This window comes from Ostrea edulis, chromosome 4 (assembly GCF_947568905.1).
Source record: "Ostrea edulis chromosome 4, xbOstEdul1.1, whole genome shotgun sequence".
Taxonomy (NCBI): Eukaryota; Metazoa; Mollusca; class Bivalvia; order Ostreida; family Ostreidae; genus Ostrea; species Ostrea edulis.
Window position 1 is genome coordinate 49,197,927 of NC_079167.1, and position 27,812 is coordinate 49,225,738.

Consider the following 27,812-nt stretch of genomic DNA (forward strand, 5'->3'; position numbering starts at 1 on the left):
TAGCAATAGTTTTGCAGGTCCCTGATGTGCTTGACAAGCAGGTGGTACAGGTAGATGAACTGGTCAACCAATCACCTTAAGATATATCTCGGAAATGGTGGTTCTAAAATCCACATGGCACTTCATAAAGTTCACATAAAAATCTTGTACACATTTAAACCCTGAGGTCCATTCCCACAACCAGAGTAATTTATCATATTTAAACTATGAAATTTCTCTTACATGGCTAGATTGATTGATGTGTATTGTTCAAACTGACTCAGAAGAACGATCAACAAGGCACAGACATCTTTAAATGCAATATTAGGGTAACATCAAATAAACCTTTGGCAATAAAACTATTTGAAATCAAAATGCTTTGTGTTTTAACAGTGATGTGAAAAATGGAAAACTCAGAAGTGATTCAATTTACATGTACTTGAAAATTACCTTAAACAAAAGAAGAGCAAATATTCAAGTCTGTAAATTTTTTTTTTTACTAAACTTCCAGTATTGCTTTCCTTCAAAGAGGCTTCCTTATAAATTAGCAAGCATAAATGAGGTGTGTAATATATCTAATAAGAAATGTGAAAGGGAGTTGATTTGATCACTTTACAGAAGGTTTTTGTACTCAAGAATAAAATCACTCTTTCAAGTTTCAATGATGAAAATTGTTAAATGTACTGAACTCGTATGAAGAGGTCATGCAACACCCACGAAAGTAACATCATTGGTACAGGTACAAACAAGCATGAGTTATATGTAAGTTACCAGGATTAAGTATCGTGTATAAAACTGATCATGAAATATACCGGTGTTTGTTTATCTCAAAATCAAACATTAAACAAAATGTTCTCTTTGTAAACTCATCATTTTTTGGGCTGTACAGGAAGTAGATCTGATGGATTGGAGATTTAAGGGGGGCTTTAAACTCAGAACAGATACTTGATGTATATGACATTAGGCCAATCTTATAAAACTTGTGTTACACAAAATTTCATAACAAGAGAGAAGACCAGTATGCTTTTATAATTCTTTTTCATTTTTATTTTTTGCCTCTAGGTATTTGGTTCCATTTTCACGAGTTGGGGAGTACTTATATTTTGTTGGAACTTTTGATACATAGATAGAGTCAGCAGCTGCAGTAATTTCTCACTGATTGTTGAATTAAGCAACACAAATGAAAACAAACAGTATGGTATTACTTCAAGCTGCCGGTTGGATGAGCATGCTCTTTTGAGGGGGAACCAACACATAACCTACATATTCTCTATTTTTTTTTTGGTCAAAGGCATTCTTTGAAATGAGGATTTTGGAAGAGTTCTCAGGATTAAAACTTTTTTTTTTGTCTTCCTCTTTAGCTATTTTTTCTTCCAACTTAATGAATCTTCAATTCATCTTGATTAAAAAGGGTAACAGTTGAGCACTAGTTATCAAGTGTAACTAAAGAAACCAGATTATCAATTACTTGGACAGACAAGTTGATGGAAATGCTGAGGTTAGGGACTCTGTAAATCTTTCTGAAAAAAGTAGCTTCTGCTTCTCTCATCATCACATTCAACTACCAGGTACACCTTGAGAACTATGGCAGTGTTAGTTATTAGGGGAATGGTGGAATATGCATTGCTGTTCTAGTGACAGATCATATTTGATGTATGTAAACATTCTGTTGATTAAGATGTTAGCCTGCAGACAATAGCTTCTCATCACCAACTTGTATTCATTCAACACAGTTGGTTAACAAGAGGCACTGATGGACAGAAGGATCCAATATATACAGTAGAACTCAATATATTGAATACAATTTCAATGAAGGCCTTATCATAATGAAGAAACATGCAGTCATGATCTGAGACAAAATAATGGAAAATAAATTGATCAATCAAATGATAGTTAAACCAAAACAATTTTGAATTACCTTTGAAATTCATTACATCTTCATAGATATTATACTGAATCTAATCCAATGCCAAGCTAGATTAAGATGGCATATCATGTATTGTTGCATTTTGAAATAAGTTATGTCAAATACTTTTAAGAAATAGGAGTAACTTGGCATTTTCATAAAGAAATTCATTATAAAATTGTTACTTAGTATTAAAAATATCCGATTCGCAATTTGACAGATGCTTCAACTTCTCAGAATTTTCCACTTAATATGAGAATGTATTTGGTTTTTTGTAGACTTTTTTTCTGACTCCTCACTGCTTGGGAAAAGTCGCTTTCAAGACACGCCATCATTTGTTGAAGAGCCTGCTTTATCCTACTACATAGTCCGGACAAAACCAGCTGTTGTTTCCTGTAAAGCCATCAATGCTGTCCGCATCAACTTTCGCTGTGCTGAGCAGTGGATGGAACCCACCAGAGTGGAAAACATAGTCAATCGGACAACAAGCACAAAGATTTTATCGGCCATTGTCAATGTGGAGCGAGCTGATGTGGAGGAGTATTTTGGAGGGGACTTTTGGTGTGAATGTTTTGCCTACAACACTCACAGTGGGCCAGATGGAGTGAATGGAAAAAAAAGTAGAAGGGGCACAATTGAAATTGCATGTAAGTACGAGCTAATTTTCACTTTGGAATGAAATGATTTACATGTTGGAGTACACCTGCTTTTGGCAATTAACAATTGAGGACAACAATTAGAGGTCCCCCAAATTATTAACACAAATCAGAAATAAACTCCACCTGCTAGGGAAGGGGATAAATGGCCCGATTTTCTGTAATGTAAACCAGCTCCATCAGTTTATGCAGGCTTAATGGGGAAGTGTGCAGACATTTGATGAAATGTTCCCGGGTGAACTATGCCATGCTGTGGGGGAGTTCTTCCTCCCAGCAGGCTACAAAGAAATTGATTTCAATAAGTCTCCACATACATTTAAGAGGTTTACTTTAATCCTGCTGAGAAATTGATTTGAAATTTGCTTGATAAACCTCTGAGTTTAAGTTGTAGGGTTATCTCCCTTATATCTGGGATGGATAACATTTTGAAAGTAATATGATCAAAAGTGATAACATAGTTCTGATTGATGTGAATTTTGTCTGAGTGATAAATGCGTATTTATAAACAAAATGTTAAGATTAGCTTAGGAAGAGATTTTTCAATGCTTCCTTGAGCAGGTGTGGCTATGAAAGGTAAACAGTGAAGTGCAGCACTGTCACAGATTGTTTACAGGATGGGGTAATCCTTCATAGCTTAACTCCTAAAGCCTTTGAAACCCAGATGCATGAAGTAATTGTCACATCTATGTCATTAGTCCATCTTTCTGGAACTCGTTAAAATTCAGTGGCCCTTTTCACAAAATATCTTATGACTAAGATTTAAAAAAAATCTTTTCAATCAAATATAGATCTCAAGGTCACAAGTGAGTAGCACATTTTATCAACCATGGATATACTTTGCATCCTTTATTTTAAAAATGGGTATGAGATGAGATACAAAGAAATGACAACCTTTCAAATTTTCGTTGTTGTCTTAAAAACAATTTTTTGAAAAGGACCACTGTCAGGTATTTTATAAAAGAAAACACCACTGACTTACTAAACTTTGAATAGATTCAGGATGTAGGATATTTAGAATATCACAGTTTGTATGGAATGAAGCTTGCAGAAAGTAAGAAAGGTAAATTTAAAACAAATGCGTCACTGTTTGTGTAAGTATCCCGCAGCTCATCAAAAATTAAAAGATTGCTTGTAAGCTGTCAATTTAAATTGATGGAGTGCATACAGGTAGAGGAACGCAATGAATGAGAGACTCTGCCACCACTTAACAGACTCATAGCATCGAGGGGGTGGGGGGGGGGGGGTGGGGGAGGTTACTTCACAGACTTATAGCATCAAGGGGGGGTTATAACAAGCAAGTTGGGGGGGGGGGGGAGGGGGGTTACTTCACAGACTTATAGCATCAGGGGGGGGGGGGGGGGTCTTTCACTTCACACAGACTCATAGCATCAGGGGGGGTTGGGGGGGGTTACTTCATATTTGTTGGGAATTCGTGATATGGGGGGAAAAACAAAACCAAAACAAAATCCTTCCACACTGCTAAAGTCCAATGCATCAGTTCAAGCTCACATTCTTGCCTTATACTACTATAAAAAAAAAGTTGGGGGGAGGGGGGCAATCAAGCGATATATCATATTTTGCATGTGAAAATAACTAACTTTTCATGAGAAAATATCAGAAAATGAACAATTCTCTGTGTGCCCCTGCTTCAGTCTTATGAAGATCATAGTTCATTTGAATACACATTGATGAATTGGTAGTCACCTATTCCATACTTGATCTTCCAAAATTTTACATTGTGATAAATTTTACAAGTTTGTATTTCCTTTTGATTGCAGGCCTGCGATTACCTGATTTAGATATAAGCCCCCCTCTGAACATATGCTACTATTAATTAAACTCATTATCTTAAGAATGCTTTAAAAAAGAGAGAGTTGTACACTGCATTTTTCCATTACTCTCCTTTCATTACAAGTTACCATTTTTTATGACTTGCAGCTCATAAAACTTTTTATAACATCTCTGAACTTGTAACAGCCGTGGAAGTGTTGAATCCATTTTTTTCTTACTCTGTTATGGTGATATAAGCCTCCAATGAACTATGAATATAAATCAATGTTAGAGAAAGCATAAAACTTCTGTAACTTGAAAGCCACCTTTTGCTATAAAACATACTGGTCTGGTTAAGGGAATTGTTCATTCTTCAGCCATGTTTTCAATTAGCAGGAAGTTACAGCTATTGAATTTTAGATAAACTCCAGTACAGGGCATTGTAATTTATGTTTTTCAAATCCTGCTGTGAGATTATTAACTAAGCATTATGGGTGAAATTTTTAATTATGCAGTAATCCCACAGCAGATGCCTGAAGATTTTGTCTACTTTGTGTTTCTTAGCAACTAACTTGATCTAAATCACCAGGATGTTTAAAATTCATTTTAAATCACAGAATCAGAGAGCTGATTGTTGGCACATGGTTTTCTTTGACCATCCAAGCTGTGTACATTTTCAGAAGGGATCTCTTTCATCTTTGCTTTGTTTAAAGATGCGAAAAATGCCATCAAGATGGTATAAAGCATGAATTCTTGACAAATGTTTTCTTAAAAAATTCAGCAGCAGACACTGTAAAAACAGATGTCAAGAAAAGATGCTCATGGTCAAAATTTATGATGAACAAGAATGTTTGAGTATCTGAGTATCCTGTCCAGTAATGATGAAGGCATGGTGTTAGATTTGAAATCTTTTTTCTAAATTGTTTTGTTGTAGTCTTTTGCTAGCACATTTCCACATTTGAAAAAACAAAAATAGATCTATTCCCACAGCAAAAAACCATCAAGAAAGGACATACCTTTGAAGTAATCTTCATTCCTTTATTTTCACATGTATGACACAATGCAGAAAATTTAAGATACTGTAACTGATAAGATTCCAGCAGCTGTGTTATTAAAATATTCCACATTATCATGCTATGTTTTGATGACAGAAGAATATTTATCTAGATGTCTCGAGCATGTTTTTCTTATCAAACAATAAATCAAATCCTGCTCATGCAGAATTTGAGAATCTGTTGATTGATCAAGTCTTTCAATGTAGAGACACATTTCTAACTTTTTACATTATGTCATTCTAAATTTTCCAAATTCATCATCGAATCATATTAGATTTTTATAGTGGCTATTAAGGGTATCTTGTACAGTTCTAGTGGATGGTATTTTGTTAAAATGAGCAAGATCGAGACAAGGTTGGATTTACAATGATGATGTTTGTTGATGTTGTTCAAATGACTGTTAGGGTTGACATTTAGTCCCTAATTACCAGCAAAGCTTAAGGGGACAATTTCCTCTCGTTTTGTCCATCTGTCTGTCACAACTGAGTTTTCTGGAATATTTTCCACTAATTTGGTATGTGATTTGCTAATGTTTATTGTGTGTAATTTTTCTTCTCTGTTGGCTGATTTTTGCTTTATTGGACTTATTTATTCTGAATGTAGTTTTCTGGACTTTTCTCCACTAAATGACATTAACTTAAATAAGAAACTGAAATTTGATATGTGGTTATATGATACAGTTTTAATTTCACTTTCTTCTCAGCTGACTTATTCTTACAAAAATTGTATGTCTGGACTTCCTTCATCATGCTTCGAGTTAGGAAGCTGAAATTTGGTATGTTGTTTACTACTGTATGTTTACAGATCGAGTTCTAGTTTCATCACTTACTGTTGACAGATTAATGGCACTTTGTGCTTAATGTAGATTTCCAGATGCTTTGACTTAGATTTAGAGTTGTGATTAATTAATAAGTTTGTGATTAGATGCAGAGTAAGCTTCACTTTGTCACAGTTGACATATTCAAACAAAAATTGCAAGATTTTAGTTTCATGCTTGACTAAACTTGGGTTTAAGTGAGTGTTTTTGATCAAAATTAACTTTCCATTGTTTGTTGTTGTCGTTGTTCAGGCAATGTCATAAACATTTCACATTTTCATCTTCTTCAGAACCACTTGGCACAAATCATTCTTTAGTAAAGGGGATTCAAGTTTATTCAAATGAAGGACCATGCCTCCTTCAAAGGGGAAAAATCACAAAAATAGGGTGGGGTCATTTAAAACTCTTTTTTTCAGGAACCACTGGGCCAGAAGAGCTGCAATTTACAAGAAAGCTCCCTGACATATAGTGCAGATTTAAGTTTGTTCAATTGAAGGGTCATGCCCCCTCCAAAGGGGAGATAATCACAAAAATACAAAATTTAAAACTCTTCTTCGCAAGAACCACAGGGCCAGAAAAGTTCAAATTTACAGTGACAGTGCAGATTCAAGTTTGTTGAAATCAGGTCCCTGGGTGTAGGGTAGGGCTACAATAGGGAATCAAAGTTTTACATTGGAAAAATCTTTAAAAATCTTCTTCTCAAAAACCACTGATCCTGTGAGAAAAGTTCAAATTTACATGGCAGCTTCCTGACATAGTGCAGATTCAATTTTGTAAAAGTCATGTTCCCCAGGGGCAAGTTACATGGGCCACAATAAGGGATCAAAGTTTTACAAGTGAATATATAGGGAAAATCTTTAAAGGTGACTCATGTGAGCGATGTGCCCCATGGGCCTCTTGTTTTGGTTTGTTATGGGTTTTTTTTTCATTGTGTGATTTCCATGTATTTGATGAATAGATCCTTATTCTTTTTCGTTTTTACTTTACTTAAACTGTTGATGTAAGATTCATAGTTCATGCAGAATATAACTTGGGGCTGATTGGGGACAATGAATTGCTCTGTAACATTTGCAGAATGCTTACTACTTTTGTCTCTGTAAAGGCTGAAAACCAGGGGAAAGAAACCAAAAAACCAATCAGACTATTCCAGAACTTTTAGCAAAAAATCTCATGTTTCTTGGATAAATTATTAGACTATTCTAGAAATTTTAGCAAAAAACCGCATGTTTCTTGTATAAATTTATGTGTGCATGACTACTTGATAAAAACAGAAACACTTAATATGCTACATTGTATTTGTAAGTTAAGTTTATATGTTAACCCTGTGGCTTAGTACATTGATAGTTTGTGTGGTTAGGCATTGAAGTGAACATCTGTTGGAGCATTGTATTCCATAGGATTAGCTGCAGAAGACAGTTACAGCCAGATATTCAGTCTGTACTGATGGCTAACTTCCATTGCCACCAGGAGGAAAAACTATACAATTCATCAGACAATCTTTCCCAGAATTCTGATGATATTAACATTTGATACAGTAAACCACTTGCGATTAACTCTATCATTCTTTTGTGTGGGTGATCCACAATACTGTACAATTCAAGTGACAAAATTGAGGAAATTAATTATAGGTTGTTGCATTCAGTTTTAACTCAGAATAAATTTTAGTCACACTTTTCCAAAGAATACATTAAAGATGTTAGCAGTTTTATGACAAGCAATTTTCAGAAAGTTACATCAAAAATAGTTGTTCGACTGAGGGAGAAACTGACTGTTTGATTATGATAAATGGATGTTTCCACCTGAAGACATTTTTTTGTCCTTGTTTTCTGCAGAGATAAGTGACATTAGTGGTTACTAAATTGAAAGAAAAACAGACAAGAAGTTTGTCTAAAAATTCTGATAGGCTTTGATCCGAAGTGTTTATGTCTGTGTTAGCCAGTCCAAAAGTCCATCATAGTACATGAGGAAATAGTGTTTTAAGGAAAACCCAGAGTGTGGGTATATTCTGTGTTTATTATGGGATTTGCATTTGATTGTTGACTGTTATACTGATAACACAGGAGTATTTATGGTAATTGTGTCCACGTATCACTGCTCTGTCATTTTCTCCGTTCCACCAATGTGTTACTGTCGATTTTTGTCACACTTCGAAATGTTTTGTCTCCATCAGTTGTGATCCCTAATGACATTATGTGACATTACAATAATGGTTTTCTTGAGAAAAATGATCCAAAAAATCATTTATTCACAGTTGTTTATGTACATTATCAGAAAATGGTTTGAATTAATGTACCTAACAGAGGAGACTTCATCTTGTAGCAGTGTAGGTTGATGTGGATGGTATACATGATTTGAATCAATAGAACACAACATCTTAACTTGATCAATGGTAAATATGTCTAAATAGCTTTTAAAGGGCACATTGGAGCAGAATAAATGCATCTGATATAAACCTCATTTAGGGGAATGATTTTCAATCTATTTTGATTGAAATCCAATAATAGGATTCATTGAATAAGATCTGCTAGTGTATTGGAACAATTTAAGCAAGCAAAGAGGCCTTCATTACAGGACAGTGTTTGCCATTACAGGGTAGTGTTTGCCCTGTAATGTGTTGTCATTTATGTCCCCTGATTAAACACTTTCTTTGTTTCCCATTGTCTTAAATTCTGTCCATATTTAATGTTCATTTTGTGGAGGTGCACAGGTTGCTGCCATTGCGATTGGAAAATGTACTACTACGAAAATGTTAAAATGATATTAATAAATTGTTTTTCATTTAGACAGTTTCAAATGGAGATGGTGGTCATGCTTTATTGTGACTGAAATTTAGAATAGGTAATCCCCTGGAAACCACTGTGTACTATAATGTCTTCTGTACTGTATCGTAGTGATAGTAGGAATGTTTCAGATATTGGAAATACATTGTCACCAGAATCTAGCAAACATATCGAAATTAAAAGGGTATACTGATTTATAATATTGGGGGAAAATTTAATGACCTTGATAATTCGAAAAGGTTTTTTAAAAAAAAAAAATCAACATAGCACAATAAGGGTTATTCATAAACTGGGCGTAACTAGCAATGAAAGCAGAAATAACCTGTGATAAAAAAGTACCCAAATTACAGCCAGACCTGAATGTGACAAAAATTCAGTTTAATATGAATGATTTGCGTGGTTCATTTAACTTCTCTTTAGATTCTGTTTTCCTTAAATTTCATACAACATGTCTTATTCATATTTTCTATTTGATTTCATAATTGCTCCTTAGTATATCAAAAGATATTATTTCCTAATCACTGGCTCAGAAAATAGCTTTAATAGAACCTGTCTATGTTTTGGTGTCGGAAAAACCTATTTCTTTGGTGATTTTGACCTCAAAGAGCTTCCTTGTGGTCTTTTTGGAGGGAAGTCATTTGAAAATATGTCTTAGCCAAATAATTTTGATTATATAGCCAGAATAAGTTAAGAAGTTACCAACTATGTGTTGTTTTGCCTTGGCAAGGTATAATTCCGTGCCTGTTGGTGATGTGCACTCTGTTACAGTTCGTACAAGGGACCTTGAGTAAACACTACTTGTCAAAGAATGCTTAGGTGTTTGATAATTGAATCTGTTTTATGAAAAAGTGTTATTTTAAAACCCTCCCCCTTATAAATTAAATTCTAATCGATTGCTGTATTATACAAGAAGATGTTGAACTTAATTTTCACCTTAGCTTCGTTTATGAGTTTATGACAATGCTTTGGGTAAAATTCAGTATGTCTCAGTGTTTGCTTAGGTGTAATTTGGAACTGAATTCAAATAGTTGAAGTGCATTCTTTCAACAACCCAAATCTTTATTGCATGCACCTGTTTAAATACAAAAAAGGCTACCACCATTCCAATCAGAATGAGCTGCTATCTATTTTTTGCTGCCTTTATTTACAAGGTAAAATTTTTGCAGTGATCCCTATTAAATCAAAATGTCTGCCGAGATGCAAGTTGTGTTTAGCTGAATAGTAGAATTCTGTTGCCTTTTAATGCTGTCACCACCAGCACCATGTTAAATAATGACTGCACTTGCCCCACCATTTTTATCTCTGTATTGTAAGACTTAAAATGGTTAAGAAGAATTGCTTATTTTCTTTGGTTTTAATTTCCAGACTTACGAAAGAGGTTTCAACGAGAGCCATTGATGACCAGAGCTGAGGCTTCTAAAACAACCCTGTTGTGGTGTCTGCCGCCAGAGGGCAAACCTTTACCAGAGGTTGGTTGACAAAGATTCCAAAACAGGATTCTTCAGCAGTTTATGCTCACGAATATTTCTCATTCCTATCAACTGAGCATTTCAGTAAAATTTTAAGTGCTGTAGGAAAAAATCGCATACAAGATTCAATAAAGATGTATATGTCTCAATAATACTTAGTTTAAAAAATACATTAGACCAAATGGAAAAGAAAACTTATGAAAAATTTTGAGTGTGAAGTCGGTAGAATTGACATAAATTACAAAATATCTCTCCTACAATCTGCATTATAGGGGAGTTTTATGGACTTGATGCATTAAGTTTTGCAGTAAAATATGCACCAGGGTTTGGAAACAATGCTTTTTTGTAAACATTTTTAGATTTGATTTCACCTGTCATCAGGTTTCTGGGAGTTTTATTAGCAGAACACCTGTGGTGGTATATGTACAATTCCAGCAAATTTCTAAAATACCAGATTACCTCAGAAAACTCAAAAGAGCTTATATGGTCAAATCTTCACAGCTATACATGTACATTTTAAAACTCTGTTTATGAAAAGACACTTCTCTAAAAGCTAGTGTTAATTGAGTTGTAAGAAAGGTTTCTTTAGAACTTTGTATCACAAACACAAAGTCTCTCATAGATCAAAGCTAACATCAACCTTGTTGCCATGTTTGTAGAAGATTACAGGTCCCTTTTGCATAAAGTTTGCAAAGCATTGTTTTAGAAACCAGCCCTTTGCTCCCATCCTGTAGTTTCCTGTCTCTAAAATCTTTTAAAAAATATCAACATTGAAGGGAAAAAAAATTTATTTGAGTACTGCAAAAAGCTAACATAAATGCCTCTTATATCCTCATTTGTTTACAATAAGTGTTCAAACAAACCCTGAAAAAAAAATCTGAATTCATATGAAAGTGCTTGAAAATTCTATAGTTCTTACAGGTGTAGCCTTAAGTTCAATTTTATAATGTGTTGACATAGCTACCATTAGAATGAATATAGCTACATATATAGGATCGGATCCAGAAATTTTCCCCAGGAAAGTGCAGGGTTCCACCCCATACAATTTTTAATGGGTCTAGTGTTGAAACTATGGACGAAGTGCATACATATAGGCAAATATATTTATTTTTTTACCAAGCCCAGGGGTGGTGGGTTCAAACTCCCCATTTATGTGTGTCCGACATAGCTTCTACCAATGGAATTAAGATAAAATGGGAAAAATCTGTAGTATAATGAAAATTACACAATAGGATCATAGAAATCACCAAAAATCTCTGTTTGATAGCAAGGTGGTGATCCTGAAAATTTATCTAATAATCCGTGTATAGCAATGATATATTTTAATTTAACATGATTGAATATTTCAGCATATGCATAATGATGAATAAAGTGCTATATGTTTGGACTTTTTGTTGTTGTGGTAAGGATACATTGAGCCTAGAATTAATCAAGTTGATCATGATCATTCGACGTCAAGCTTTACAGTTACATAGTTTTCATAAACATAAGTACAGTAATGAATGAATTTCATTGTCAAAGAAGAGAGGGGGGGGGGGAGGTCGTCACCTTGTTTTACATCACCAGGTATGCCAAAAAGTTGAAACTGGTAATTAGACATCAGCGTTTGCTATTTTCAGATGTCGAAAAAGCAAAGCTTCATATTTTCTGTTCCACAAAACGAACTCTTTAATTTAAACCTGCCGCTGCTGACATCAAAACGTAGACTCATGATGTCATATATCTCTCATCTTGCCCCAGTATTACAATTTTGTTATACACTAGCACTGCATTATGTAGAAGACTACAAGACTAGTATAAAATTGAGATAATTAATACATAAGTTTGTATTCTTGGATAAAGGAAATGTGACTTTATGAGTTCTCTGTCATTTTTTATGAGGAACTTCTGTCATAGAATTTTTCTAGATAAATGTAGAACTTTATCTTGGACTTTTCCTGTGCAAAGTCATCAGTGCTTTGCACTGGCTCGCTGGGGTTGCTATCAAGGTTAAAAAAAATAAAGTAGGTCATTATTATGCTGATTCTTTTTGTCTTTTTCAAGCACTGCCTAATTATGTTTGTTGAATTGTGCCATAATTGCTTTCATAGTGTTGGTGATCTTCTCGCCATTAAAAACTAGACTAACAACATGTATTCAGTGCTGTGATAAAATGATTTGAGGAGAAATACCTTCTTTTCTAGAGCTGATCATAAATAAGAGAACTGTGCCTTGTCAACTTTAATTTCATTGTTGGAGTTTCATTCATATGCTCCTAAAGAAGTTGCACAAATGTGCATGGTTTCATGAAAAATCATTGAAAATGTTCAGTTGGAAGTGCACTTTTCTAGGTGAATTTTTTAATTGGAATTTTAGCACAATCAAATTGAAATCCATTTTCATATTGTTTCTCTCCAAATGACAAAATACAACATGCCAGAAAGGTTGATTTCATCTTTACAAGTGTCATTCCAGGAAGGTAACAAACTTTGGATTGAAGCAGTTTCTATATCAGTAGAAAATCTCTAACCTTGTGTCGCTGTCTTTTTTAAAGTGTCAATATCAAAACAGCCGATTTGGGGATAATTTTTACCTGTTAGACACTTAACTACCCCACATCTGTGATTAGGCTTGTTGACAGTTACGGATATTTTCCTATCTAACAGTTCATAATCAAGTTCAATTTCACCCTAAACATTACACACCTGAGAAACTTGCCAGCGCTTTTGTTGCATTCAGGTTTTAGGGGCACTGATTTTGTATGCGGCAAAAGTCTGACGCCTTCTTGCCACCCAAATTCAGATGAATATCCTCCTATGAAATAATGTACGTTTTTGTCTATTCATCAAGATATTGACAAGTTGAACAAAATGTTGGGTTCACTTGGGTGTCACTTGTGCATAACTGTTGTGTATAGCTTTTCTGCATTTTAAGATGGACTCCGATAGATTTTCAAACAAAACAGTGGCAAGAAGTGTTTAAAAAAAAATATTAGGGGATCATATTACTTGATATGAAATGGAGCTTATTCACAGGGTTTAATTCTGGTCTTGGAGAATCCTGGTAGATTGTATTCTTTATTTCAGGCCAGTATTGTAATTTTACACTCAAATGCCTCCAGTAACATCCATGATGGTCTCTTAAACATTCTTTGTGGTCATTTGTTCCTTACTAAACATTAAATTTTATCCATTCATCAACAATTTTAATGTTTAGAGATAGAATTCCTAGCAATTTGTGGTCCTTGTGCTGCATTGACTGTAAGATATGATCAATGATTACCCTCTTTAACTCTGAAATTATAGGCTTCACTGTCAGTTTCCCTTGTCCAAATTAAACTCTGCAGAAATCCTCAACACATTCATTCAAGTTGTAGTCATTACACACACACAAACATACGCACACACGAGCATGCACACACGCATGTGCACTTGCATTCATGCACACACTCATGCAGGTGTGCACACACACACACACACACACACACTTTTTTCCTATTTCATGGGATTTCTAGCTGTTGAATTACTCATAACTTAGGTTTTTTTTATCCCAATAAATTATCTACTGAACAAAACTTTGAGAATTGTTGTCTGGTAAAAGAGAAAATGATTTTAAAAGAGACATTGATTAGATAAATAACTAGCAAAAATGAATGGAAATTGTTTAATTTGGAAAAATGTAGGGTATGGTTAAGCTTGACCAACAAGTGTCAAAGCAGACAATGTTAGAACAAGATAAAGTTAACTTTTAGCAAGCTCTTCATATACTAGACACATATTAAAGTTTGAACAGATTGTTTTGCTAACAGTATGATGGTGATTGTCTTAGATAGTACATAAGCTTCTTTCTTTCAGGTGTTTTGGTTGAAGGATAATGCTGAGGTCAATGTTAAGAATGACAAGAACTTCATCATCTCTAGCACTGGAGACCTGCTCATCAGTCAAGCACACCTCAGTGACATGGGAAACTACACCTGTGGGGCCAGAAATCTTGCAGCTAAAAGGCTCAGTGAATCTGCCCCTCTTATTGTTTATGGTAAGATTCAATGTTTTCAGGAAAGTGAGCTTTTCGTAATGTTCAAACAACTGTTTTGTTATGCAATGAGATAGACTCCAATGGTATCAACCACACTGACCTAATTTAATAGCCTTCAATGTCAAAATTATTGTTTGGCCTTGACCCTAGAATACAATAGATTGAGAATATTTATTTATTAGGATTTGCCACACTTTTCCTGCCTATTTGCCAAGCTAAATTTGATTTGTTGACTCTTTCCATCATTGACTTTTCATCATTTTGGAGGGCTGAAAGGGAACACACGGATAACCTTTGACCTTGGAGAAAATGGGCTTTGATAAATGTTTCCTGCCCGGGCATAAATATTGACAGTTGAGGATAAATATTTTCATTCACTTTGGCTTTCAATTTAGAACAGATATGAAATGTATTTCAAGACAATTTTTGATAATGTAAACTTCTTTGGTTAAGTTTGCAAAAAATTGAGATGATAGACATGATTTACTGGTGCCATCCACATGTGGTCAGAAGTGGAATGAAAACTTTATAGTTTTACTTTTGGTCCATTTACACCCTAGTGTAGTAAAGATTACTATTAATTGAGAGGAAAATGATATTGAAGATTGGCATTGATTGCAAAACAAGCACTCTTATAATTCCTACTATGAAAATCTGACACATGTAGTCCCTCATTTGGTTATTTTTCATGAAAATTCATAAAACTTTTTTTTTACATAGCTATTAGTCAAATACAGTACCTGTGGTTCACCTATTCTCCATTCATTCATCCAATTCATAGAAAAATATACAAATTGAATAAAAATGTGGATAAAGTCAAACCTGTCCTTGTTTAAAAAAAAAAAAGAATAGAAGTAAATAACATTTGTGTAAAATTATGACTCAGGCTTGAGCCATCTTGATTTTATAGGGGTATATGTAAAAAGGGTACAGTAAAATATGATAACAGCAAACATGTTTATAATGAATTCATGCTTTCAGCAAAGTGGCTTTCATTCCCTGAAGTTTTAAAATATATTGTGAACATAATGGATATACTAAATTATGTTTATAACAAATCAAATTTGTTCATCCCAGCACTTTACTTTAAGTGTGTTTTACTGTAGGAAGGAACAATTGTAAGCTATGTGTGAAAGAACTATGTGACCAGGGGAGTTTGATTGGGAAGTGAAATCAGATATACCATTACCATCTGGTTGCACTTAATTTTTAATTCTCCATTGCCCAATGATGTGTGCTGAAAAGGTTGTCTTTCAAATTAAGTTTTTTACAGTGCACAGAATTGGTCATCATCTCTTTTGACTCTGTTGTTTTGATTTACTATTATGTAAAATGTAATGCAAAATGAACAATGATGGTTCTTATATTGTATTGTATAATTTGCACTCTTGAAATTAGGATGTTTTTACTTTGTGACTTGAATAATTTCTCTGTAAGGATTTCTTTCAAAGTAACATAACTTACACAATATAATGGATAGAAGTGCATATTACTAAAACAAATTAAAAGCATAATGTATTTTAATGATAATACCATACTGTTCTATGGTTTATCTTTCACACAAAAATCGAGTAATTCATCATCCTCAACATGTATAAAACAATTGTTTCTGTATATATAAGTACAATAATTACTTATTTTTAACCACCAGACGGTTTCAAATTTTTGCACTAAATTGTTCAGCTTCATCCACATTTCAACATGAGTAAAATAGCATACTTGATTCTGATAAAATGCGGCTGAATTGAACTAAGCCAGGTATACCTGGTAATGCACTTAGAATCAAGTGACCCAGCTACAATAAAATGAAAGTGTTGACCTATTATATAAACATTATTCTGCATAGAAATGAACAACATATTTGCAAATCATGTTTATTTCACCAGTGTAAAAATTAAAACATTTTGTCTTGGAATAAGCAACTCTCAATACTACTGTCTCCAAGGACGCCATCTTGAAGCCGCCTCCACCTATTAAAATTTTTCAGCTCAATCGGCTTACCTGGTGGGATGCATGTGCAATTCCGGCTCACAATCAAGTGTATCGCCGGTTAACCTTAGTACACCGGATCAAGTATGCTATATATGACAAAACAGGCAACACTGGTACCTTAACATCCAATATGGTAACTTGAGAAACACAAGTATTTCATAAATATATTGAAATGTTGATACATTTCTAGCTTGGATATGAAATGGTGAGAATGTAGATTATGGAACGCAGCTACTTGCATTCAACTCTGTAATAATTAACTGGTATCAACGACACACATTGAAAATAGCAATCTAGTACCTCTAACTGGTCATTAAATTTAATGCTTTTGTGATTATGATTCATAAACTATAACAGCTAGAGGAACATAGCTTATACCCTTAAAAAAGTAGTTAGCAGACTGTGGCTACAAAGGAAATAATTTTTAACTCACCTGATCTGAAAGCTCAAGTGAGCTTTTCTGGTCGTCTGTCTGTCTGTTAATTTTTTTTTACATTTTCAACTTCTTCTCCGGAACCACTGGGCCAATTTCAAACAAACTTGACAGAAAGCATTCTTTGGTGAAGGGCTTTCAAGGTTGTTCAAATGAAGGTTCAAAGGGGAAATAATCACAAAAATGCTAAAATAGGATGGGGTCATTCAAAAATGTTCTTCTCAAGAACCACTGGGCCAGAAGAGCTGTAATTTACATAAAAGCTTCCTGACATAGTGCAGATTCAAGTTTCTTAAAATCACGACCCCCCCCCCCCCCCCCCCCCCCCCCCCCCCCCCCCGAGATAGGATGGGGCCACAATAGGGGATAAAAGTTTTACATACAAATATATATAGGTAAAATCTTTAAAAATCATCTTCTCAAGTACCATTTGGCCAAAGAAGTTTACATTTACATGGTAAGTTCCTGACATAGTGCAAATTCAAGTTTATTAAAACCATGGCCCCCGGGGGTAGGTTGGGGCCACAATAGGGACAAAGTTTTACATGCGAATATAGAGGGATAATCTTTAAATATGGGCCAAGGTGACTCAGGTGAGCGATGTGGCCCATGGGTCTCTTGTTTATTGATATAATATGTGTTACACTGTTTTTTATAGGATGAATAAATGGTGACTCGAACATTATAGTTTTAAACATAAAGCAAGTAATATGATAGGTAAAGGTTTTGACCTTTGAGTTTTTTAGGCAAGTCTACATAACTTTTGTGACATTTTGTGATAGTTCAGTGAATAAACTGCAAAGAAATTTTCAGGTCTTAAAGTGTACATAGTGTACATTGTAAATTATTTTAAATTTTAACATAGTGACACATGATCTTGTTAGATCTGAGGTGTATTCATTTTTTTATGTATAGCCTTTTGGTTGGTCTTTATTATTTAAAATTATTATAGTTTGAAATATCCTTTATCTATTTTTTTTTTTATAAAGCTTGCGACTAATGCTAATACAAAAATGGATGGATTGATGGAGAATTATAGGTGGATTACCTTTTCGATTAATAAGACACCGGAAGGGTTAGTTTAAGTTACTGTTAACGTGGAGAGTCAAGAACTGATTGGCAAAAATACATGAAAAATAAGTGATACACATTCAAATTTCATTTGCTGTATGAATGAAAACTCTTTCAAAGTTATAACAGACCTCAGGGCAAGCCTTCACAACAATCTTGTTTGATTTAGAGGAAGCCATCCATCCTAATTCATCATACACTAAAAACCAAAATAATGGCAGCTTGCATTCTCAATCAGTCCCAATCAATTCATTTGAAATGCAGATCAGATCGTCACTGTTTGTGTGGTTGTGTTAGGTTATTTATGCATTTCAATCATTTTTTTATGATAAAAAGCAGAATACTTATAAATCTATATTCATTGCAAGTCTCTGTTTAGAGCAGTGGACTATATGTGATAATGCTGTAAGTCTGTGTTATATGGAGATTCAGATAGGCTGTTCTATATATTTATAGTCCTATTGCAAATGAAAATACAATTGATCTTGACCCAGCACTGTGTCAACAGAGATAGTGACTGTTCCTTTGCCAAATGCACAACATTAGTGGAGGTCCCACAACATGGCAGGCAACCAGCATAACAAATCATACAGTGAAGAGCATAGAATTTATGAAAACGAAATTTTGATAAACACAGTAAAATTTATAAGACCTGTAAACGTAGAGAGTGTACAACTTTAAATTTAAGGATTGTCTAAATTAGGATTGTCTCAATTTGAACAACTGTTCATTCATCATACCAGTTTTGGTGTATTTTGGAGTTCCCTAAAACAAGGGACAGAGTTAGATCAAAGCATCTGCATCAGGTAGTTGAAAGCCTCAAATATGAAATGTTTAAGTATTCAATCCTAAATGTAGTATTCTTAAATAGAATATTAAGACTGGAAATTGTAGTATAATTTCCTCATAAATTTGGAAAGAAAAATGTTGTTTATAATGAAGACCTCAAGAAAACTTGGCATCAATAAATGATGAAGATTATTCTTATGAATGATCTACTTCATGGGAACAATGAAATATATGTCATTCCAAAAAGACCACAAAATTACGTATTCAAGTTAACACTGCATTATATGAATGCATCATGGATCAAACTCAATTTCCTACTTAAAATTCAACCAAGCCTGCATCATAATTACCAAAGGAAACTGGATTTTCTAAGATTAACTTTCAATTAAGATTTTATCATCAGTTTACTGCATTTTAATATTTTGGGATGAATGCATGAGAAAGGTACATTCAAGTGGCTGTAGATTTTCTATGTTTATAATATGGACTAATTGCCAGATGCAGGGTGTTTGATAGGGACTGGTATATCTCTTGAAATGTTGTGAAAGCTTTCCAGATTTTTAAAAATCTTTGGTGGTGTCTGACAGAATAATTGAGTTAAATTGACCCAATCTTTCCTTTGAGGGGGTTATGAGAATATAGTATGGAACCGTAGCATATTACATGTGTTGTTCTGTATTTCAATAGTAGAGGGAAATTAGATTTCAGACGTTCTGTTATAATGATTCAATTCAAATTGGTATAACAATCTGATATATGATTTTAAGATATTACTAACATTTTCAATCAATCCCTTTGGTCTATCTAGCTGATGTAATTATTTAGTCATTTTAGATTATAAGAATAAATGAATAAGATCTATATTCTTTGTAGTCAATGGGAGCTGGTCATCTTGGAGTTCATGGTCAGAGTGCTCCGCCAAGTGTGGACGAGGAGAAACAAGAAGAGTGAGAACATGCTCCAATCCAACACCTCTCAATGGTGGTGCCCCTTGTCAGGGGGAGAGTGTCCAGTTCTTGCCATGCAGCATAATTTGTCCAGGTGTGTACAGAAATAGACAACTGAAACATGCACCACTACTAGGTTGTATAGAAAGGGATGGCGGTGTGGTGTGTTAAGATTGCTTGGAAAAATTGTGGCATGTTTCTCTTAATTTGCTGGGGCAGTTCAAATTTTTTTTTTTTTTGCATTTAAATACAAAAAAAAGCCTACTGAGAATTAGTTGCACAGTTATTTAGATTCCTTCAGATAATTGGTGCATGGCCCATGAAGCCGACACATAATCTGACAACCATTGAGCAAGGGCTTTATTGAACCATATGTAGATTTTGGAAGAAGAAAAATGGTTTTGGAGCCAGCAGTAATTCTTTATAATTGCCAGTGTTCCCTATCGGAACATTGCTTCATCGTGCAAGTTTTTCTCACGACTTGTATTGTAAGAGGACGATGACTAAGAAAGTTTGCATGAGACAAAGCCATTTACATCATGGAGTGAAACAATTGACAACTAGAACACATCATTTTGTCCCATCAGTGATAAAAAAGCTAGAGAAAAAGAGTCCAGATATTAATAAAGAGGATTGTAAAAGCTTTAAAGTCATACTTGAAGCACAGGATAAACACTAAAGCTATTAAACAGTTGTAGAGACAAATTTTCCTTAAGTAGTAGTTGCCTCACATGCTTTGGACCATTTCACAAAGTTATGATCATTGTTAATTAGAGCGTCCTGAAAAAAACCAAAATGATGGGAAGAGATGAGCCTTAAATCCAAGCTTCCAGACCATTACTGCTTTCCTGCAGTAAATTGACATAGCAATGTCAATATTCAATGTAGTTTTCACTTTCAATAAATAATGAGATGCTGACACTTTTTAAGACAGAGAGGAAATTAATAGCTTCCTGGAATCCTGAAAATCATGTGTGATCTTTGAGATTTCAGATATAGTCTTCTTAAACTTTAGTTCTATGATAACATTGACATCATTTCTTCTAATTTCATGTCACTTATGAAGCGTAACAGTGTGCTATCAGAAAACATTTTAATTTCAAAAACATTGAGGAAATTTATTTCCTTCAAATTTAGAAATTCCAGATGAATTTGTACATCTATGATGAAGTTGTATTTTAGAATCAAAAATTTTCTATAAAAACTGTATATATCAGAAAGTTATGTCTGCTCACTGAACCAAAGTAAACTCATAAAATTAAAAGTCATTAGAGGGCCAGGCTGTTAGTATATATAGTCCTTTTGGGATACATTTGGATGTTTCTACTTCTCTTGACCTTCCATGATGAGTAAGTCAAGTGTTGTTCAACTACATTTCCCTTGATATGACCGATGTTGATGGCATTCTCTGCAATCTTACAGAATGATCTCTGCAATCATTTTATTATATGAAGAATATTCCTGAAGGGAAAAAATCTGAGAATTGGAATTCCAACCACACACCACACATCATTAATTTATTCATGCTCAATCTTTGGTTGCCTGTAGATTAACAATTCTGTTTGTTACAGTGTTATCCTTTTGCTAAGGGTGACAGTGTCAATGTTCTATGCTTATCGCTACAGCATGTGAAAATATTGTCCGGCTTCATGGGTTTTTAGCCTTTATTGCTTGGGATTTTGGGGTGAAAATATTGATTTCTTGTCATGGCTAAAATGAATGATGCTTCTCTGTATTATCAAGTGAATAACTAAAATGCATGTTACAATTAGCAAAGCTTGCTTAATAGTTTTATCAGAAGACATATCTTGAGATCAAAGTCGTAAAACTGTATTCATTTACAATTGTTTTGTAGCATGGCTTGCAAAGCTTGATTATTTGCATTTGATTAACATGGAATTGTTTGTTTTTTGTTTTATTTTTTGTGTGTTACAATGACTATGATCTCTGTGCCTTCTGTTTATTAATAAATGTCTCTTTGTGAGATTGATTCTTTCTCATGGCATGCAAGCCAATCATTAGAAATCATTGTTATCAACATACTAATTTGAAACCTTTTAAAATTGTTATGTTGTCTCCCCTTATCTGCTAACCTCAGAAAAAGGAGGTAAGAAAATAGTGCTTTGATCTCTTGCTTACTAGTAATTCTGTAACAATAATATATGATTTTGATCAGTAGTGCATTATTTGGAATGTAATCACTTTAATTATGATAGTTTGAGATGTTTTTGTTTTAATTTGATCATTAGTTTCATTATATACGTAAATGTCGACATATTAGATTTGTACTTTATTTCTACAGTCCGTAGACAGTAAATGTTGTGAAGGAAATCTATTTGGCATGATTCACATGAGAATTTAAGCATGCAATTCGATTAATGATTTTTTTGTTTGTTGAAATTGAGTTAAAATCACTGACTAATATGATCTTGCTCAACTTATTCAAATAGTACAGTAAATAATGATTATGCAATACAGGATGTTAGTTGGATGTGCGAGTTACAGCATGTAAATACAATCTGTAGCTGCATGTAAAATTAGTTACGTCCCAATTTACAAGGCTTTAAATTAAAAATTTTGATTCTTTCAGTGGATGGAAAATGGAGTGCTTGGTCCTCCTGGTCAACATGCAACACAGAGTGTCAACATCATAGAAAGAGGTTTTGTGATGACCCTCCAGTAGAATATGGTGGAAGTTATTGCCGTGGCAACGACCTCGATTCAGAAAATTGCACTGGAGGATTGTGCAGAGGTGAGAGGCGTTTGGGTGTTTAGAAGCAATATTGTCAATGGATCTAGACAGGAGTTGTTGTCTTATCAACAATAAGTATTGAAGTAGCCCAGTATATGGTGGTAGAAAACTCCTGGTTTTTGTTTGAGATGTGGAGTCTTAAGTGTATTTCCCACTGGAAATCTTCTAGTGGCCATTGACATCCAATTGATTACAGGATGTTGCAGGAAGTGACTGGGACGCTTCATGCTGTAACCTTTTGTCTTTTTAATGTTGGTTGCCTGCTGGCTTGAAGAAGCAGGAAAATCATTAAATACCATCTAAACAATTTTGCAATCAAATCCTGCCTTGAACTATTGGAAAGTTACCTATATGTTAGAGTCTCAAAGGGAAATAAGGTTGACTGAGCTTGAAAAAATTTCAAGTCGTAAAAAATAAAACTTATCTGAAAAGTTATTATAGATTTTATGACTTGTGCGATTGATAGTTCAGAATCTCAAGTTTTTGAACTCCTGAATACCATCTCCGGGGATATTATTCTGTGGTGCATTTTTTTATTGGATGTTGATTGCCAGAGAAAAGGTATACAGCCATGCTGACTCTTTTGATAAAAAAGAAGATAGTAGATTGCAATGAAAGACATAGATTGTGTTACAAGATGATGAGCAATTATGAAATGGGGGTTACTCCTTCCAAAAAACTTAAGGCACTTGTTCAATTAGTAATGTTGCTGCTAATTTAATTTTCCCCTGGAAGTGAGGGAGTCTTTTGGAGATAAAGGCCCCCTTCTTGGCTTAATGAAATCTTCTCAAACAAAATGAGTTTGGCATTTATGTATTTTTTGGCCTATGTGGATCTGATAGGTTTCTAATTAAGCTGAGAATAAAATGTTTATCTCTGAATTTCAAATTGACCAGAATGATTTTGGCTGCCAAGATTCCCAAGGGAATTCCTGATAAGTATTGTGTTTTATTCAGAAGTTATTGATACTGTAAGTCAGTTATAAGTTGCAAATGGCCATCCACTGATGGGAAACACACTCATAAGGAATAGTATTCACAAGTTAACTATGACATATGATCTTTACGCATATACAAAATCACTGACTGGTTATGATATTCTCAAATATTTGAAGATCATCACACATGCATATGAAGCCCCCACCCCCACCCACCCCTTATTTTACTGTACATTCTATATATATCCTCATACAAGCAATGTGATACAAATGTGTTGTGAATGTTTCACATGTGAAGATATATGACAGATATTTTTTAAAAATTGAATAGGATGAATTACCCGTATGTATAGAGTTTATGTAAATTTTTACACATTGGAAGCAATAACTGACTCATTAATTTATGAGATGATAAATACAGTGGAGCAGATGAAGATTCCCAATGTATTTGTCAAGTCATATACATATATTCTTCTACTAACTCCTCCAGAAAGTACTTCTATGTATTGATTTGAGTTTTTGTATTCTTAGAACTTTTATTACATTGTGAGTTTATTTTATCCACAATATCATGGCTCAGTGGTAAAGCATAGATATATTACATGACATCATGCATCAGTGGTAAAACATAGAGATATTACATGAAATCATGGTTCAGTGGTAAAACAGAGAGATATTACATGAAATCATGGTTTAAAACATAGAGATATTACATAAAATCATGGTTCAGTGGTATTAAGCATACATATTAACATTCAGTTTGAAGTTGAGAGCAAAAGTCAATTATGAAAGCATTGAAAACTGTTTCATTGAGAGAAACAAGATATATGCCTAATATAGAATCTCTGAAAAGTGCATGGGTAAAAAAAATCAAGTATTCAATTTTATTAAATGTGTGCTTATTAGAAATAGATAAGCTTAAAATGAAATTTCGTAACTAAATGACACTTTCCAATTTTTATTATCGGCCATAAGTAGAATACATATATTTAGTGAAGGGTGATTTGTTTCAGTTTGAAAGATATGTTTCTGCAAGTGCTACAGTAGTGGTAAATGGGAAATGTATAAAAGTAGCAACTAATTCACTTCTAACTTGAAATGTTTTGGTAATTTTCCTAGATCAATAAATGACTTTGACAAAGATTTTGTTGATTAAGTTTTCACAGCTAGACTTTTCATAATGGGTTCTTAAGTAATCTATATCCTGGCAGTTTGTTCCAATGGATAGGTACATGTATAGTAAACTTAGATATGAAAATGAACTTCAAAGAAATGCTGGAGACTGACTAACTGTGTGACACTAAAAGCTTGAGAGTGGATTGATTTCTTACTCAATAGTTTGCCAGCAGGCAGGAATTAGAAACAAGTTTATCACAGATTTAGGTGTCTAATTTTTCCGGGTATTATGGATAATAATCCATTGACAGTTGCTCCATAGAAAACCTTGGGGCCTTTACTGTATATTTGTTGATGTTGTGACTGATAGATTATTGGATTATACTGTACGTTGTTTTTTGTCTAATCTGAATTTTGATAAGTCTGATATTTTGTGAAATTATAGATAACATTGCTTTACCATATGCAATTAGTTTATTATTATTATTTTTTCCTTGGAAATCTTTGTTTAAATTGAATAAGAAATGTGAATTCCAAAAGTGTAAAGAAATCTAAGTTTTACAAAATTATGATAAGAGAAAAAGTTCCCCTGCTCTCTCCAGTAGCATTACAAAGTACAATTGTTAAAAGATTGACCATTTCATTGAATTGACCTGAAAACTATAAAATCAAAGTGAGCAACATTTCAGTTAGATTACCTAACAACCTTTGTGCTCCCACATCACTTATCTCTTTTTGTCGAGCAGTCACAATTAACCAAATGTTGATTATTTTGAAGAACAAACATGATATATCACTATGGATATACATTATTTTTAGCTCGTGTGAGCTTTTCTGATCACCTTTGGTCCGACGTCTGTGGGTAAACTTGAAACATTTTCAACTTCTTCAGAAACACAGAGCTAATTTCAACCAAACTTGTCACATTTAAGCATGCATGCTTGGTAAAGAGGATTCGAGTTGTTTAAATGAAGTGTCACACCCTTTTTGAAGTGGAGATTATAAGAATGAGTGAAATAGTGTGGCATATTTTTAGCTCATCTGGACTGAAAGCTCATGTCTGAGCTTTTCGGATCATCATCTGTCATCTGTCTGGCTAGCCGGCCGTCTGTCTGTAAACTTTTCACATCTCCATCTTCTTTTCCAGAACCTGACTGGGTCAATTTCAATCAAACTTAGTACAAATCATCCTTGGGTGAAGGGTTGTTCAAGTTTGTTCAAATGAAGGCCCATGCCCCCTGAAAAGGGGAGATAATCAAGAAAAGGTAAAAATAAGGTGGGGTCATTTAAGAATCTTCTCAATAACAATTGGACCAGAATAATTGAAATTTACATGAAAGGTTCCTGACATAGAGAAGATTCAAGTTTGTCCATAGCATGGCCCCAGGGGATAGGATGGGACTGCAGTAGAGGATTAAAGGTTTACATGTGATGTGTAAGAAAAATCTTCTCAAGAAACACTGAACCAGAAAAGTTGAAATTTACATGAAAGATTCCTGACATAGAATAGATTCAAGTTTGTTCAAATCATGGCCCCCGGGGATAAGGTGGGGCTACAATAGGGGATCAAAGTTTTACATAAAAATATATAGAACAAATATTTTAGTATGTTCTCAAGAACGACAGGACCATGATTAGTAATGTTAATATGCAAGCATCCCCATAGATAGTGCAGACTCAAGTCTGTTCAAATTATGACTCTCTGAAGTAGAGTAGGGTCACTATAGGGGATCAAAGTTTTACATTGGAACATTTAGGGAAAAATCTTCAAAAATCTTCATCTCAACAATAGCAGGGCCATGATTAGTCATGTTGATTTGCAAGTATCCTCAAGTTTGTTCAATTCAGGGACCCTGGGGATAGGATAGGGTCACAACAGGAAATGGGAATACACAGGAAATTGATTTAAGCAACTGGTTTTCAAGAGTATCAGGGCCACACTAAATCATATCCAAATGTAAATGTTCCCAAGTTGTGTGGATTCCAAGTTTTTTTTAACACCCCTTCAACTATAATCGGGAGCATATTGTTTTGCCTTGCCTGTCTGTTTTTCCGAGACTTTAACCTTACTCACAACTTTTGAATGGTGAGTGATAGGTCTCTCATATTTCATATTCACATTCCTTGTGACAAGACCTTATCTTGGTACCAAATTTTCAACCTTGTAATCTTTGAGTTTTAATAAAATCTAACCTATTCAATATCTCCTGAACTATTCAAGGTAGGGCTTTCATAATTTTCATATAGATTCCTTCTGATAAGGCCTTACATTTCATACATGATCTTTGACCTTGTGAACTTGACCTTGGAGTTTGACCCATATTTCAAAACTTTTAACATTACTTATAACTTTTGAATAGTGAGTGATAGGACTCTCATATTTCATATATACCTTCTTGTGACAAAACTTTTTTTTTCAGTAGAAAAGTTTCTAACCTTGTGATCTTGGGAGGGATTTTACATTTTGTATATGGATTCTTTATGGCAAGACCTTTCATTTGAAATTGTGTTGTTTGTACTTGTAACCTGACCTTGGAGTTTGAAATACCTTACTTATTCAATATCTCTTGAACTATTTAAGATAGAGCTTTTGTATTTTGTATATATATTTCTTATGGCAAGACCTTTCATTTCATATCATGATCTATGAGCTTGTGACCTTGACCTTCTCTAGAACACAAGGTCATTTTAGCCATAGTGGTGTTATGTATCCCCATGCTGTTTGAATTTAAAGTTCAGTTATCTTGTGACCCTTTTGGGTATAGGTTGGGGCCACGATTTGGGGTAAAAAATTTTCATGGGAATAAAGATTAAGAAAAAAGACGTTTAAAAATCACATCAGCTGAATAACAGCAGGGCCAAAGTGACTCAAGTGAGCGATGTGGCCCATGGGCCTCAGAAGTAAATGTTTCCTTTAAGTGTAAATAAGTTGATCAAAGTTCAGTAAGCTTCATGATGAATCTGTTTTGTTGTTTATAGGAAAACGAATAGAGATATTCGGTCCCTCCCCAACTAATCCCACAATTGCAGACACTCAGAGTCCAGATGACGGTAAGAGAGGTCGTGTCCGAGCCTTCCCAGCATGCAGTGTGATAACTTCTAACTCAAAAATAATTCATATGTATTTATACACCTCAGAAACTAATATGAAAAGCTTGATTTATTTCAATATCCAGATATGCAGATCATGACCACGATATGGCAGTGCATAGAACTAATGAATGATTTAATGGAACTAACATTTAGTGTGTATATGATGCATTTGGGAAACGTAGCTGGAATTTTAATGCACATTTTATAGTGAATGGATCTGATAATAAACAGGATTC

The 27,812-nt window shown here is 34.1% G+C and overlaps 1 protein-coding gene across 5 annotated transcripts in view; it reads left to right on the forward strand.

The window, feature by feature from the left end:
- The window catches only part of LOC125669614 (netrin receptor UNC5C-like), an 85,209-nt gene that overhangs the window by 37,908 nt on the left and 19,489 nt on the right, over positions 1–27,812 (forward strand). For 2 of the 5 annotated variants that reach the window (XM_048904267.2, XM_048904269.2), the window contains 6 exons: positions 2,164–2,532; positions 10,329–10,432; positions 14,266–14,446; positions 19,605–19,772; positions 22,269–22,430; positions 27,463–27,534. In XM_048904267.2, the coding sequence (XP_048760224.2) occupies positions 2,164–2,532; positions 10,329–10,432; positions 14,266–14,446; positions 19,605–19,772; positions 22,269–22,430; positions 27,463–27,534 (1,056 nt within the window). Of the gene's footprint in view, positions 1–2,163; positions 2,533–8,329; positions 8,573–10,328; positions 10,433–14,265; positions 14,447–19,604; positions 19,773–22,268; positions 22,431–27,462; positions 27,535–27,812 lie in introns of those variants that run through there. The other 3 variants (XM_056162815.1, XM_048904268.2, XM_056162816.1) reach the window with 2 other exon arrangements.